General features: G+C 39.3%; 1 protein-coding gene across 2 annotated transcripts in view; it reads right to left on the bottom strand.

Annotated features, from left to right (window-relative positions):
- Dip2b (DIP2 acetate--CoA ligase B (putative)) overlaps positions 1-16,509 on the bottom strand; it is a 230,636-nt gene that overhangs the window by 59,418 nt on the left and 154,709 nt on the right. For both annotated transcript variants that reach the window (XM_090325667.1, XM_090325674.1), the window contains 7 exons: positions 15,689-15,841; positions 14,651-14,770; positions 9,257-9,454; positions 6,987-7,078; positions 4,530-4,640; positions 1,963-2,086; positions 851-960 (listed from right to left, as the gene is read on the bottom strand). In XM_090325667.1, coding sequence (XP_090181793.1) covers positions 851-960; positions 1,963-2,086; positions 4,530-4,640; positions 6,987-7,078; positions 9,257-9,454; positions 14,651-14,770; positions 15,689-15,841 — 908 coding nt within the window. The remainder of the gene's footprint in view (positions 1-850; positions 961-1,962; positions 2,087-4,529; positions 4,641-6,986; positions 7,079-9,256; positions 9,455-14,650; positions 14,771-15,688; positions 15,842-16,509) is intronic.

Genomic DNA, 16,509 nt, shown 5'->3' with positions numbered 1-16,509 from the left:
CTGGTGATTAATTGGAGATAAAAGAGTTTTATGGACTTTTTGTGCTCAGGCTGGCTTTGAACTGTGATCCTCAGATCTCAGTCTCCTCAATAGCTAGGATTACAGGCATGAGTCACTGGCACCTGGAAAGTTATGTGATTTTAACTCAGCTTTCTAGGCCCTTTTACAGAGCAAAATTACTGGCCCAAACCTCCTGAGTCTTATGAGGACTAAAAGTGGTGCTGTGTTGAAAGCATTTAAAGAGAGTATTTGGAGCTGGGCACTGGTAGCTCATACCTGTAACCCTAGCTACTCAGGAGACTAAGATCTGAGGATTGTGGTTCAAAGCCAGCCTGTGCAGGAAAACTCTGTGAGACTCCTACCTCGAATAGTAGGTACTGTGGCTCAAGTGGTAGAGTGCTCACCTTGAGCAAAAGAAACTCACAGAATGCACTCAACCCCTGAACTCAAGCCCCAGGACTAGCAAAAATAAAAAAATCAAGGAGTACTTGGTACACAGAAAGACAGGACTCCATAATCAGATCATAACACCTATTAAGTTAATATACTGCCCTTTGATATCAAACTTTCCTGTTTCTTCCTGTTATTTTCCATTGTCCAACTTACTCTCTTCAAGCACAACTACTTTCCTTCCTCATTTCTCTAGTCCTTTGTCCCCAACAGCCTTGTAAGAGCAGTAGAAACATTTCTCTAACAATAAGTCATTTCTTAAACCTTTCTATTTCTCTAAAGTCTCTAGTAGTTTCCTGGCCTTATCTTTCTCTTGAATGAATACTTATGATAAGAATAATTAGAATAGAAGATCCACTCTGAAGGCCACAGGAGAATCAAGAAACATGTAGACTCGCACCTCAATGTATGCTGGCTCTGTACCGGCAGGTGAGATGTGGGGCTGCCAGTCTTTAGGTGGTTTTGAAAGGTACTTGGAATCTGTTACAACCCACTTGAGTCGAGGCCAACCTAAATCAAATCCAAAGTAACAATAAATTATGTAAGTTATCACACTGGATTTGTCACTATAAAAATCATGAGAACAAAAAATATTTTATAATCAATAAGATACTTTAAATTGTATTAGTTTCACTGAAAAATCACCAGGTAATTATACCTTCTTTCAAAAGTACATTCTAGAGCTGGGTACTAGTGGCTTATGCCTGTAATTCTAGCTACTCAGAAAGCTGAGATCTGAGGACTGAAATTCAAAGCCAGCCCAGGCACAAAAGTCCCTGAGACTCTTACCTCCAATTAACCACCACAAAACCAGAAGTGGAGCTGTGGCTCAAAGTGAATGAAAGAGTTCAGGGATAGCATCCAGGCCCTGGGTTCAAGCCCTACAACTGACCTCTCCCCACCTCCCCCCCCCCAAAAAAAAAAGAAGAAAAGAAAGAAGTACATTCTAACTCCAGGGTTCAACATTGCCTTAACAACTGAGAGTACCATTTGGCAGTGGAAGTTCACTGAAGTTAGTAGTCTAAACTTGTATAGGAAGCCTAGATCTATTGTGGAGTGGTAGTAGCTTTATCTAACCTATTAGGATAAAGTTTAAAGGTATCAGCTGTAGAAGCAGATCCTGGCTGCTCTGCTACTTACTAGTTAGGACTTTGGGCACGTTACTTAACCTCTTTTTGTTCAGCTTCCTTACCTAAAAATAGGAAAAACCAGTTGGGCACTGGTGGCTCATATCTGTGATTTGTCACCAAAAAGCTGCAAGTGGAACTGTGGCTCAAATGCTAACATGCTAGCCTTGAGCAGATAAGTTCATGACAGTACCCAGGCCCTGAGTTCAAGCCCTAGGACAAGCACACAAAAAAGGGACAATAATCATGATATTTACTTTGTAAAAATGTAAGCTGCCAGTACATGACTATAATATGTATATATATATTTTAGTTGTTACTAATGTAAAAATGAAAATTAAAGCACTCACTTTTAACTGAGAATTTCAGTACAAATACTACTCACCTTTAAACTGCACAATTTCTCCATTCTGGGTTTTTGGCAGTCCCTTTAGACAAACTTCACTAGTAAGAGCTAAGGCAATACCACAGCTTCCTAGCAAGAAGCCAATCTGCTGACCTCCGGCATCCTGTGGAGGAAAGAATGAGCACGACAAGGGAGTGAATGTAAGCACACCCATGCTCAAAACCTACCACCTAGCAATGCTCTGGCACTGTGTAACTGGAGTCAGGAAGCCCCATAGATGCCTGGCAATGTTACAATCTAGTGGCAATATGAGGGTCCAAAGAATTCTACAATAATTTCCTATGTACAAATCTAGTATTTTATTGCCTGAACTTGATGATTATGTATCCTTTCACATTAGTTTTAAGCAAATGAAATAAATTCCAACATGGTTAAGATGTCTCTGAGCCCTACCCCTATGTTTAAGAACAAAGCAATTCAGATCAGAATTAAATAATAAAACATGCCAATGAATACCAAAGACACCCAAATTTTCAATGGATGGTTATACAAAACCCACATATTCCTTTCATTATTCTAAGAGACAGATTTCAACTTTACAAATCAGCAGAAAAAATAGAAAAAAATCCTATTAAAATGTAATTTTTAAAGTATCACCATGAACCCTTATAAATGCTTTTCAAAGTATTATTATGAAACCACACAAATACTGTTAATACTAAGAAGAATTCTATAACAACAGAATTATTATTATACACTAGGACTTTAGGCCAGTCATTGTCTTCTATCCTTTACAAAATTTTTTTTCTTATAAAATGACAGTCTCTATCATCATTGTCTCAGATGTTAACTCTGTTATAAATTGCATGAGAAGCCAGGAGTGTGGCTTTGTGGGTAGAGTGCTTATGTAGCATGCACAAAGATCCAGGTTCAATTCCTCAGTACCACAAACATAGGGGGGAAAAAAAAGCTCAAGTGGTAGAGCTCTAGCCTTGAGAAAGTCTAGGGCACAGTGCTCAGGCCCTGAGATCAACCCAGGACTGGCAAAACAAAAACAAACAAAAAATTGCATGAAAACTAGTGAGAGTAGCTCCTGGAGAAGTCATTGAGTAAGATATGAAAGTATGTTATATTATCTTCATTTAATAGCCCTGGGTTCGATTTCCTGGAACCATATACGAAGAAAAGGCTGTCCAAGTATAATCCTTTAATCCACAGAAGTAAAATTTGCATCATCCTCCCACTTTGTGGCAATGCTAGGTCATGTAATTTGGTTAAGGGATATTCTTTTATTTATTTTTTAAAGCATCTTATGGGGCCAGGAGTATGGCTTAATGGTAGAGTGACTGCCTAGCATACACGAAGACCTGGGTTCAATTCCTTGGTACCACATACATAGAAAAAAGCCAGAAGTGGTGCTGAGGCTCAAGTGGTAGAGCTCTAAACTTGAGAAGGTTCAAGACAGTGCTCAGGCTCTGAGCTCAAGCCCAGAACTGGCAAAAAATAAAAAATAAAAAAATAAAAGTATCTGAAATGAGTGATACATATATGTATGTATGCTGTACTAGAGTTTGAACTCAAAGCCTTGTACTTGTTAGGCAGGTATTCTACCAATTGAAGCATACCCCTTCTCAGCTCTTTCTGCTTTAGTTACTTTTCAAATAGGGTTTGCATATTTTTCTATGTTTGAGCTGAACCAGAATCTTATTTATGCCTCCCTCATACCTGAGATGTTAGGCATGTACTCTCATACTCAGCTATTAGGAGAGATGAAGTCTTGTAAACTTTCTAAACTGAATGACCTTAAACCTGAATCCTCCCTATCCTTGCCTCTTGAGTAACTAAGATTTCAGTCATGAGCCACTACACCTGACTCTTCATGAATTGTGATAATGACTTAGAAGTCAAATATGTCCCCATGATATTTCATTTATTTTATTTATTTTCTGGGGCTTGAACTTAGGGCCTGAGCACTGTCCCTGAGCTTTGTTTTGCTTGAGGCTAGCGCTCTACCACTTGAGCCACAGCACCACATCCAAGTTTTTTTTTTTTTTTTGAGTAGTTTATTGGAGATAAACAGACTTTGCTGCCCCACTGGCTTTAAACTGCAATCATCAGATCTCAGCCTTCTGAGGATTACAAGTGTGAGTCACCAGAATCTGGCTTACTCATATATTTTTTTTTGATACAACACAAAACTTCTGTCATACCTGGAAATGTAATTTGCATGTTACTTATGAATATTAAATAATTTTTCTCAATTTATAAAAAGTGACTAATGTGGTGACTGGATCAACTGATCCAATATGAAACAATGCCTGAGCTAGGCACCAATGGCTCATTCTTAATATTCCTAGTGACTAAGGAAGTTGAAGTCCAAGGACCAAGGTTCACAGCCAGCCTGACAGGCAAGTCTCTGAGACTCCATCTTCAAAATAACCAGCAAGCAGCTGAGGTACAGGTGTGTCTGTTGTGGTAGAGTGCTAAGCAAGCAAGCAAGTCATATGAATAGAAGGCTCTACTTTCCAAGTCTTCAGAACCCCAAACAACCAATGTCTACACTGTTTCATGTCACACTACATTCCTTTTAAATTGAGCAATGTTACCTTTCTGGTAAGAGGTACCTCTATAGGCACCGGAATCACTTCTGCCAGCAAGCATCCATAAAAAGCCACCATAAACATGACTGGATCGTTGTTGGGGTAAACCAGGGCTACCTAAAATTCACAAAGACGTTGAATGATAGAGGAATACACATATCCACATTACTTATGTTTCTTGTTACAATATATATTATTTACCATGATAATAAGTCAAATAAGTTAAGAGCCATTTTCTCTAGAGGAAATTAAGTTATTAGAAGGACACAAAAACCTAAAAAGCTCTATATCATTACATGGTTTTAGGAAATAAAAATGCAATTCATTGTCCTAAGTTTTCCTTTAATTCTACTGGTAATTTAGTAGTAAACAACTTGATTAAACTGTTATTTGGGAAATCTAGAGCAATTTACTTTAATGCAGAGCTAAAGAAAGAAATTTAATAGATTTCTCTACATAGAAAGGCACACTAGGGCCCAGAGCATGGCCTAGTGGTAGCATGCTCGCCTAGCATGCATAAAACCCTGGGTTCGATTCCCTAGAACCACATACTCAGAAAAAGCTGGAAGTAGTGCTATGGCTCAAGTAGCAGAGTGCTCAAGCCTTGAGCAAAAAAGTGTCCAAGGACAGTGCCCTGGCCCTGATTCAAGCCCAAGGACTGGCAAAAAGAAAGAAAGAAAAGAAAAGACAGAGGGGGGGGAGGGAAAGAGAAAGAGAAAAGTACACTAAAGGATTAAGCCTTACACTCTGAGAGAACCTATGCATGTTGCCAACTTGATTATCACCTTAGACCCCCACACATGGTCTTTTTTTTTTTTTTGCCAACCAATCCTGGATCTTGAACTCAAGGCCTGAGTACTGTCCCTGTCCCTGAGCTTCTTTTTGCTAAAGGCTAGCGCTCTACTACAGTGCCACTTCTGGCTTTTTCTGTGTATGTAGTACTGAGGAATAGAACCTAGGGTTTATACATACTATGCAAGCACTCTAACCCTAAGCCACATTACCAGCCCCTGGTCTTTTTAACTAATTGCATTCATCCCTACCCATCCAACATTGTGAGGCAGTAGGAAATACACATGAACAATATGGGCAGAAACTATTATGGATATAAAGCAAATTCATTAACAAAAGGTAAATTTAAACTTGAATATTAAGTTCAATTTTGTGATCGCACCTGATACACAAGAGATCAAGAGATAACTGACTTCCTAATTTAGTCAAGGAATGCAAAGATAGAAATCCCTATGGCTGTAGGGTTTGCTTCCTGGCTTGTATATTCACAGGTAACATTTAAAATCCAATCCTATTACTGAATTCTTGCTTTCTCTTCTTGTTTGTTGTTGTTGTTGTTTTTTTTTTCCCCTCCTTTTCTTTTCTTTTTCTGTGGTGGGGCTTGAAGTCTGGGCCAGGGTGCTGTCCCTGAGGTCTTCAGCTCAAGGCTAGTGCTCTACTCCTTGAGTCATATTGCTACTTCCAGTTTTATGGTGGTTAATTGGAGGTAAGAGTCTCACGGACTTTCCTGCCTAGGCTGGCATTGAACTGTGATCCTGAGATCTCAGCCTCTTAACTAGCTAGGATTACAGGTGTGAGCCACAGGCTTTCCCTTATTTTCAAATTCTCTTATATTGCTATGAAAAGACACAACATCGTGTCTTAGGGTCTGGTGATACACAAACATTCATGCCTCATGTATGTAAGGAGGAGCTATACTTTAGGTACTTTTTGTTACAATGAACAAGTATTTTTAAAACACTAGGTTAGAAGAGTCAGTAAAAGATTTTCAAATGAAAATTAAGGCTTGAGGTAGGAACTAGCCATGGGTAGTCATTAGAAGGAAAAATTAATTTAAAAATCAATGTCACTGCTGATTACGAAATATTAATTTGTGTCTTCTTAAAAGTAACATACGGTGCCTGGAGTCTGGCCTAGTGGTAGAGTGCTTGCCTTGCATGCACAAAGACCCAGGTTCGATCCCTCGGTACCACATACATAGAAAAAGGCTGAAAGTGGTGCTGAGCTCAAGTGGTAGAGCTCCAGCCTTGAGAAAGTCCAAGGACAGTGCTCAGGCCCTGAGCTCAAGCCCAGGACTGACAAAAAAAAAAAAAAAAAAAAAGCAAAGTAACATACATCTCCTTCCCTTTCTACATAAGCCCACAGAAAATTAAGTTAATAGTTTTGAGGCATTTCATAAAGAAACAAAACCAGCTTTACTAATTATGTTCTCTAAATTCTGATATATTTATTTTCAGAAAAGCTTATATTTCTTTTTATACTTCCTCAATAAATGAGCAGCTTCAGAAATAGACATGTAAGCTACATACATCTGGTATTGGGCTAATTTCATTTTTATTTATTTTCTGAAAGTAAGAGTTACATACATCTTTCTACTGTATATTAAAACCCCAATATGTGCATATTAGAAAAAAATAAATACCACCTTTCTAAAACCAAAAAACCAATTACCCTGTCTCCAGGTTTTAGCACAGGCTCATTTTTGGTCCCCAGTTTATTAAGCAGTGTGTAGGCCAACTTCAAACTTCTGCTCCACAGCTTTCCTGGAAAAAGAAGAATCATGTAGAAAAAATACAGTTCTATCTCAGCAAAAGAGCATTCAGTTAGCCAAGTTGAAAAAGGCTGTGGTCACTTCTAAATGACAGCATTGAGGACTGTCACTCATTCCTAAACACTCAGTAAATCCTTCCTCCCAAAGCTTTGGATTTACTCTAGTTTAAAAGCCACAGTCTTGTCCTGAAACAAAAATAAAGCATCATCCTTATTTCTAGACTATTTCACGTTCCTTTCTGAATTAGTAAGAATGTCCTTAGGAAAAACTTCATGGGATCTAAGCACAACTAAAGGAAAACAATGTTCTGCATTACAAAATTAATTAATTAATTAATTAATTAGCAGCTGGGAGTTTAGCCTAGAGGTAGAGTGCTTGCCTAGCATACACAAAGACCCAGGTTCAATTCCTTGGTACCACATACCTACAAAGGCCTGAAGTGGTGCTGTGGCTCAAGTGGTAGAGCTCTAGTGTTGATAAAGCCCAAGGACAATGCTCAGGCCCTGAGTTCAAGCCCCAGGGCTGGCAAAAAAAAAAAAAAATTAAAGCAAAAGAAAAAACTTAAGTACAACAAACCCTTAAAAGCAGACAGTTCTGCCTAAGCTTTAAAAAAAAAAAAAAAAAAAAGAACTGCTCATATAGGCATTGTCAGATACCAGAGGAGAATGGAAAGCAAAACATATGACTCAAAGGATTCAACATTCCATACCACTGTATTTCAGTAGAGAGACAATATAAAGGAAACTGAGTGAGACATGGAATATTCACAGACACTAAATAAACATGCATGGTTTTGGACAGATGAATATTTTCTTTAAGATGTTATATGGATGAAATTCATACAACCTCTGAGATGAATACTAAAACTATTTTGACAAAGAAAACAAAAGCAATCCTCTTTCCTTCTTCTTACTCTGTTCCCTCAAACACCCTCAGCACTGTGCAAGCTGAGATGGGTGGCTCATAGTTGGCAGGCCAGTCTGAGTTACAAAGTAAGATAGTTGGAAAAAAGAAGAGTAATGGAGGGGAGAAGAGCTACCCAGGAGGCTGAGAACTAAAATTTCACTTTGAAGTCAGCCCCCGCAGATAAATTCAAGAGACACATATTAACCAGCAAAAAGCTGGAAGAAGAGGCATGGCTCAAGCTGTAGAGTGCCAATCTTTCGTGATAAAGGGGATGATGGTGAGGCCTTTGGTGAAAGCCCCAGTTCAAGACCCTCATACACACATAGGGGAAAAAAAGGGGTCAGGGGAAGAAAAAAAAGGAGAAACAAAGAAAAAAAATCAGTTAATTTAAAAAGATTTGTTGCCTGTTGCTAGAGGTTCATGTTTGTAATCCAAGCTACTCAGGAGGCTGAGATCTGAGGGTTATACTATGAATCCAACCAGGGCAGATAAATCTGTGAGACTTTTCCCTTTTTTTTTAATTTTGTTTTTTTTTGTCAGTCATGGGGCTTGAACTCTGGGCCCGGGCACTGTCCCTGAACTCTTTAGCTCAAGGTTCTACCCCTGGAGCCACAGTGCCACTTCTGGTTTTCTCATAGTTAACTGGAGATAAGAATCTCATGGACTTTTGTGCCTGGGCTGGCTTTGAACCATGATCCTCAGATCTCAGCCTCCTGAGTAGCTAAGATTACAAGTATAAGCCACCACATCCGTCTTCTGTGAGACTCTCATGTCCAACTAACCAGCAAAAAGTTGGAAATGAAGGTGAGACAGGACAGGAAAAAGAATATATTTGAATAAATTAGTACAAGATCTCCCAACTCAAGGTTGATGCTTTTCTTCAAGTTAGTGACAAAATAATAACAACAACAAAAACTATAGGAGCTGAAGGTGGAAACGGAGACATTGGTGGGAGTTCCCTTGCCTAGCCCTACTTTCAATCCCCAGCACCCAAAACAGGCAAACAAAATTCTATCATATGGGATATAAATTTCAGTGAAAAAGTTCTGATCTTTTGTCCATTACAGAATGTTGTGCTTATATTAGCTAAAATTAACTTTTTTCATTAATACTGACCAAAAAAGAATTTAGGATCCTATTAAACTATTGAATATATCCTTTGAAATATAATGCCAACTGATAAATATCAACGTGAAAACACTACTGCCATGCTGATAAACCCTTAGAAGAATGGAGGATGTGATCTGGATTCTGGTGAACTCACCATATGTGAGAGTGTAGACTGGTTTCCCTGTCACGTCCAGTGCAGTCAGACAGGGGCACTTGGCCTGAGTGGAGCCCCAGCGCTGCAGGGCAGATTCCAGGGCAGGTGGCCAGTTACAGATGACTCCCAGGGGTTCTCCTTTTACGGGGGTCATCTGTCGCCCCTCAGGCTTTGGCTGGTTGGGGTCTGGCTGAGGTACTGTACCAAAAAAAAAAATAAAAAGATGAATATCAACAAGCATAACTCTTTTTTTCTCACAGCTATCTGGCTGAATATGAGAAAAGAATAAAGGGGTGACATAATTGAAATGTAGTCATTACTTGACATGTAACTGTAATCTCTCTGTGTATCACCTCTACAATAACAATAAAATACATTTTAAAAAAAAGAAATGGTGTCTACAACCTGGGCCTTCATTCAATTTTACGCTGAAGTATGCAATTGTATTCAGCATGGTTTATGCAATGAATGAATCCTGATCTGAATCCTGATAAATCAAGTCATTGAACATATAGAAAAACACACAGTACAAATTTCTTTTCAGCAGTTCTATACATTTTTTAAAGTTGCATACATTTTTTGGGGGGGTGGTGGTCGTGGGACTTGAACTCTGGGACTAGGTGTTGTTCTACCCCTTGATCCACAGCATTACTTCTGGTTTTCTGGTGGTTAATTGGAGATAAGAGTCTTAGGACTTTAGTGCCCAGGCTGATTTAGAACCATCATCCTCAAATCTCAGCCTCCTGAGTAGCTAGGAGTATAGGTGTAAGCCACTACACCCGGCTAATTGCATATATTTTTATGATCTTGTTTTTTAATTATTTGCTCTTGGTACTCCATGGTAAGGCAGCCAGGTTCTAGTTTACCAAGTTATATTTAGTGAAAAAGCACTAAACTGTAATGAGAAAATCCAAGCTTATATCCACTCCTTTCTAGTATGTTAGGCTAATTGACTTACCTGAGCCCTGCCTTCATTTATACAATGGGCAAGTTAACAGTCATACTACACTGTCATTACTAGACTCAAGCAAACCAGGTATAAATCGTACCATTCTGTCTCCACACCTTTGCCTTCCGGTGAACTCTTACTCATCCTCCTCAGGTCTCATTCCAACTGCAATCTTTGGGAACTGCTACCAATCATTTCCCAAGAAGACTACTCTTTTTTTTTTGTTGTTTGTTTGTTTTTTTGCCAGTCCTGGGCTTGAGCTCAGGGCCTGAGCACTGTCCTTGGACTTTCTCAAGGCTAGAGCTCTACCACTTGAGCCTCAGCACCACTTCCGGCTTTTTTGTATGTATGTGGTACCAAGGAATCGAACCCGGGTCTTCGTGAATGCTAGTCAAGCACTTTAACCACTAGGCCAAACTCCCGGCCAAGAAGACTACTCTTGAAGCCACGCATCAGTGGGTCATGCCTGTAATTCTAGCTACACAGCAGGCTGAGAATCTGAGGGCTCAAGTTTTAAGCCAGACTAGTCAAGAAAGCCTGTAAGACTCTTATTTCCAATTAACTACTGAAGAGGATGAGGAAGATGAGGAGAAGGGGGGGAAGGAGGAAAAAGAGGAGGAGGAGGGGAAAGAGAAGGAAGAGGAGGAAGCAGCAGCTGCCAGAAGTAGTAGAGCTGTGATTCAAGTGCTACAGCATGAGTCTTGAGCAAAGCATCTCAAGGACAGTGCCCAGGCCTAAAGTTCAAGCTGTAGGACTGGCACCAAAACAAACAAACCAACATCCCCCTTCCAACTTTCCTCTTTCTTTAATGACCATACAACAAGATGTAGTAGAATTTCATCCAGACTGTATATTCTAGGTTGGCCTAGAACTGGCTTGTAGTTGATGGTGGCATCAAATTCTTAAGATCCACCTACCTTTAGCTCCCAAATAACGGGATTATGGGTCTTTGCAACCATGACCGTTAGTCTACTTTAACTGAGAGCACTGATGACAGCTTCCATTACTGGTTTAAAAAAAAAAAAATCCTCCCCCAACCTTCTGTCAACAGTGACAGCCTTATTAGCCTATAGTGCCTAAAACATAAGAGTTACTAAGCAAAGTTAGCTGTCTTGAACTGAATTAAAAAGGAAAAAAAGTAAATGTTTCCTATTCTTTCACACAGATAAAATAAAAATCCCTGTTAAATTGTCTACAATGAACAAAAATCATTCGAGTAATTCTTAAAATCCTATATTTTCTTTTTTTGGGATTGATCGTGGGGCTTGAACTGTGGTACTAGGTGTTGTCTCCGAGCTCTTCGGCTCAAGGCTACTGCCCTACCCCTGGGCCTAGGCGTTGTTCCTGAGCTCTTCAGCTCAAGGCTACCATCCTATCCCTGGAGCCACAGCACCACTTTCAGTTTTCTGGTTATTAACTGGAGATAAGAGTCTCATGAACTTTAGTGCCTGGGCTGGGCACCTTTGAACCTCCATCCTCAGATCTAACCTCCTTAGTGGCTAAGATTAACAGGCATGAGCCACTGCGCCTGGCTAAAATTCTCTATTTTCCTAGAAGGAATAACTTTATATGGAATAAAACATCAAGTATTGTCAATTATATATACAAAATGTGATAAATATTGAGAAAATAAACAAGTTAGTTAGGTATAACCCTAGGACTTGGGAGACAGGGAAAGAAGGGACAGGAGTTAAAAGCCAGCCTTGGCTATACAAACAAAACAAAATTCATGGAGGAAATAAATGCTTAACATATCATCCTTCAGTAACATTTTTGTTGTGCGTAGTAGTGTTCAGCATGAGTCTGATCTCTGGGAGTGTGTGAGAGTATACAAGGAATACACACACATATTCATAGCAAAGGCTAGGATCACATGACAATGCACTACTGTGAGGACAGAAGAGACAGGCCAGCCTTGGAAGAAGGAATGACTGGGCAGAATTTAGTGGGGAAGGAATCTGCCAAGTGAGAGGAAGATAAGAGGCATAGAAGGGAGAAGTGGAGAAGAAAAAATATTGATAGATAAATGAAATGTGAAATCAATTGTGTTTTGGTGTACAACTTACTGACAGATCTGGGCAACAAGTTTATGTAACATGTCTTGACACTTCCAAAAGCACACTACCATCTTTCTTCTTCAAAGGTAATAATTAAGTCAGGTAAGCAGTTTTTGCCTACTTATGAGCTCTCTATTCTGACAATGCAAATTGTTAAGTATGCTTCCTACTAAATGTTGATCTTTAACTGCCAGGGCAGTACACAGTGCTAGAAGGGTTACAGAAGCCACTCTAGGCATGAGCACTTGGAGTTCAGTGCATCAAGAAGGAAACTGAAGCGTGCTCATGGTTCACGGCTGTAATCCGACCTACTCAGAGGCTAAGATCTGAGGATTGTGGTTTGAAGCCAACCTGGACAGGAAAGTCTGTGAGACTCTTTTGAAAAAAAATTTTATTGTTATTATAAAGGTTTTATGTACAGAGGGGTTACAGTTACATAAGTCAGGAAAAAGAATATACTTCTTTTGGGGCAATGTCACCAATAAACCACTCAGAAAAAGCCAGAAGTGGCACTGTGGTTCAAGTGGTAGACTGCTAGGCTAGAAGAAAAAAATCCCAGGGACAGCATGTAGGTCCTGAGTTCAAGCCCCAGAACCAGCACAAAAAGAAAAAAAAATAATGGAGTTGACAATAAGTTTAGTGACTCCTAAAAGACTCTTATCTTGCCTTCATATGTTGGATTTGTGCGTAGGTCGATGTCTGTGCGTGCATGCATGCCTCTGTTGGTCCAGGGCTTGGCTTTTTATACTTAAGGCTAGCACTCTACCACTTGAGCCACAGCACTAGTTCCAGCTTTTTTGGTGCTTTCCTGCCCAGACTGCTTTTAAACTGTGATCCTTAGATCTTAGCCTCCTGAATAGCTAGGATGACAAGTTTGACAAGTTGCTTTTTTTTTTTGGGGGGGGGCAGTTCTGGGGCTTGAACTCATGGCCTCAGCACTGTCCTTGAACATTTTCCTCAATGCTAGCACTCTGCCACTTGAGCCACAGCACCATTTCTGGCTTTTTTTCCTCCTATATATGTGGTACCGAGGAATAGAACCCGGGTTTTCATTCATGCTAAGCAAGCACTCTACCACTAGGCCAAACTCCTGGCCCCCAAGTTGTTTTTTATTTCCCACTACAGGAACAGGGGCTAGAGTGCTACAGACCTAATCTGCCAATGTGCCTAACTATATTAACAGACTGATGTGACCAAAGCCTACTACTAGTTTTAGGATATAAAAACCAACTATAGGGGCCGGAAGATTGGCCTAGTGGTAGAGTGCTTGCCTAGCATGCACGAAGACCCGGGTTCGATTCCTCGGTACCACATAGAAAAAAGCCAGAAGTGGTGCTGAGGCTCAAGTGGTAGAACTCTAGCCTTGAGAAAGTCCAAGGACAGGGCTCATGCCCAGGACTAGCAAAAAACAAAAACAAAAACAAAAAAACTATAATGTTACCAAGCTAATCCAACAAAAGTAAGCTTGTATGTCTGTCTCTTCCTTGCATAGGCAGATCTATCATCACCTAGCTTTAAACAGTTACTCTCATTTTCTCAAGGCTCATAACTCATTTCCTTCCCATTGTCCCCTATTAACTCCTAAACAAAGTATGATTTCATCCATAAATATTTTTCAAATGACTGAACAGATAAAACACTGATGATTACCTCTCTTCCTCTCTGAAGCCATTTCTAACTACACAGATAGAAACTAGTTCTTCCCTTTACTCGACTGCCATATCTGCCAATACAAACTTATTGGTCGACCTAAGTTTCCACAAAGAAATATCTTACTACTAGACCAAATCACAAATCGAAAGAAATGATGCCATTCTGCTGTATCTTTGAGTATTTTTTATTATATATTACACTATGTTGTAAAAACAAGTATTTACATGTTGATTGGATAATTTAATGAAAGGTCTATGTTATGATTTAAAAAAAAAAGACCAAGTAAACAGTTGAGGTTAACTTTGTCATCCACATCTTAGAAAACTGACAAACATAATAGCTTTAAAAAATTATGTAATTAGTCTGAGCACTGGTGACTCATGTCTAATTTCAGCTATTTAGGAGGCTGAGATCTGAAGATCAGGGTTCAAAGCTAGTCCCAGGTATGCGCTTATATGCACACACATATGCACATACTTGGAAGAGTTCCTAAGTTTAAAGTATGCATTACAAGGCAGTTCAAAGTTCCAGGTTATTTCTAAGACCTTCTTTCACTACAGTCCCTCTTAGCAATTTTTATCTAAGATTATAAACCGAAATGATTCTCAGGGAACAAAGAGTAGAGAATTTTTAAACCAAGTACTGTCTTGTTCATTCTTTATATACTTGATGTATACTAACTGCTTATAGAGTATTTATTTAACGAGAATATGGTTTTGGTATTTTTACTACTACCTTCCACAATTTCTTCAGAGTCATCCACAAAAAATTCCTTTAGGGGAGGCCTTTTGGGTCGTTTCAGAGTATTGAGAAGCTGCTGGATTTTTGTGGATACTCTGCTATTGACAGGAACACCTATAAAGAAAAAAATGATAGTTAAAATTTACTTTGACTTAAAGGATATTTTAGGTCCTCAATTCTTTAATGAGTTTTCTTTTCTAATGATGTTTGATCTTTGTCTACAGTTTTATTCTAATCCAACTGCCAAATAGTAACAAATATGTTACAAATTTGGTGATAAAAGAAAACAAAGAGTGTTATTCATACATGGCCTAATGGTTTCAACTAAACTCCCTTTTCTCTTCTGACATTCTTCTTCTTCTTTTACTGCTTGTAGAGCTTGAACTTAGGGCATGAGCACAGCTGTCTCTGAGCTTTTTCCACTCAGGGCTAGCACTTTACCACTCTGAACCACAGAATCACTTGTTTTTCTGGTGGTTAACTGGGGATGAGTCTCATGGACTTTCTGGGCAGGCTTTGAACCTCTAGAGCATCTATGATTATAGGTGTGAGCCACCAGCACCCAGGTTCTTGTAGTATTCTTTTCTTTATCTAGACTTGGGTTTTGGTTAAAAGTATCTTTTGGAAGCACTGGCTGAGTGTGAACATGTGGAGAAGGGAGCAGTCAGGATAGCCTGCTCATAACTATAACCTACTCCTGAAGCTACTGAACCCTTTGGTCATGAGTTACTGGTTTATTTATTGATTGATTGATTGCTGTTTTGGTTTTTTTTTTTGCCAGTCCTGGGGCTTGAACTCAGAGTCTGGGTACTGTCCTTGATCTTTCTCAAGGCTAGTGCTCTACCACTTGAGCCCCAGTACCATTTCCAGCTCTTTTTCTGTGGTGCTGAAGAATCAAATCCAGGGCTTAGTGCATGCCAGGCAGACAATTTACCACCAGGCCACACTCCTATTCCATGAGTTATTGTTTTCAATTTTAAAATTTCCACTTTAATTTACACCCCTATTCAGCTACCCAAAAGAACTCCCTACCGTCAGCTGTATCCATAAGGCTGGACCTGTTGGATCCCTTGTGCATGCCTTTAACTATCCCCGAAGGGGGCAGGTCAATGTTTGCTGGGCGCATTGAGGACGATGAGGAGGAAGAGGTAGTTGTAGTGACATCGGGGGGAGCAGAGAAATTCTCTAAGATGGAGAAAACAAAACTTAGAAGTTTATGACAATCATAGCAAAAATAAGAATCTCTAAATTTGTTTTTTTTTTTGTGCCAAGAAAAAAAAATCTACTGGCAAGATATAAGGGGACAAATTAGAAATTAAGCCAACGCTTTGCCAAATTATCAAGATGAGTAACCTTTTAGTAAGATCAAATCACATCGCCATTATTTCTTAAAAAGATTTTTTTCTTATACAGAAAGTTGGCATAAATCCAATGTGAAAAAAAGATAAAAATAAAACATTACAGGGCCGGGAGTTTGGCCTAGTGGTAAAGTGCTTGCCTAGCATGCACGAAGACCCGGGTTCAATTCCTCGGTACCACATACATAGAAAAAAGCTGGAAGTGGTGCTGAGGCTCAAGTGGTAGAGTGCTAGCCTTGAGAAAGTCCAAGGACAGTGCTCAGACCCTGAGCCCAAGCCCAGGACTGGCAAAATAAATAAATAAATAAATAAATAAATAAATAAAAAAAACATTACTTCAAAATAGAATCAGTCAGCAAGAGTCTGATTACTAATATTCTAGAGTGTCTTGAATATTTCTTCATGATTGTGGTTTATCTAGAATGTTCCCTTACATCAAAGATTGAAAAAAAAAAAAAAAGAAGTGTCTTGGGAGTAGGTCAGAGTGCCCAAATT

This window comes from Megascapheus bottae, chromosome 2 (assembly GCF_031878675.1).
Source record: "Megascapheus bottae isolate mThoBot1 chromosome 2, mThoBot2.hap1, whole genome shotgun sequence".
In the NCBI taxonomy this organism is placed as follows: Eukaryota; Metazoa; Chordata; class Mammalia; order Rodentia; family Geomyidae; genus Megascapheus; species Megascapheus bottae.
Note: the sequence above shows the minus strand (reverse complement) of the source record. Positions and strands in the feature narration are given on the sequence as shown.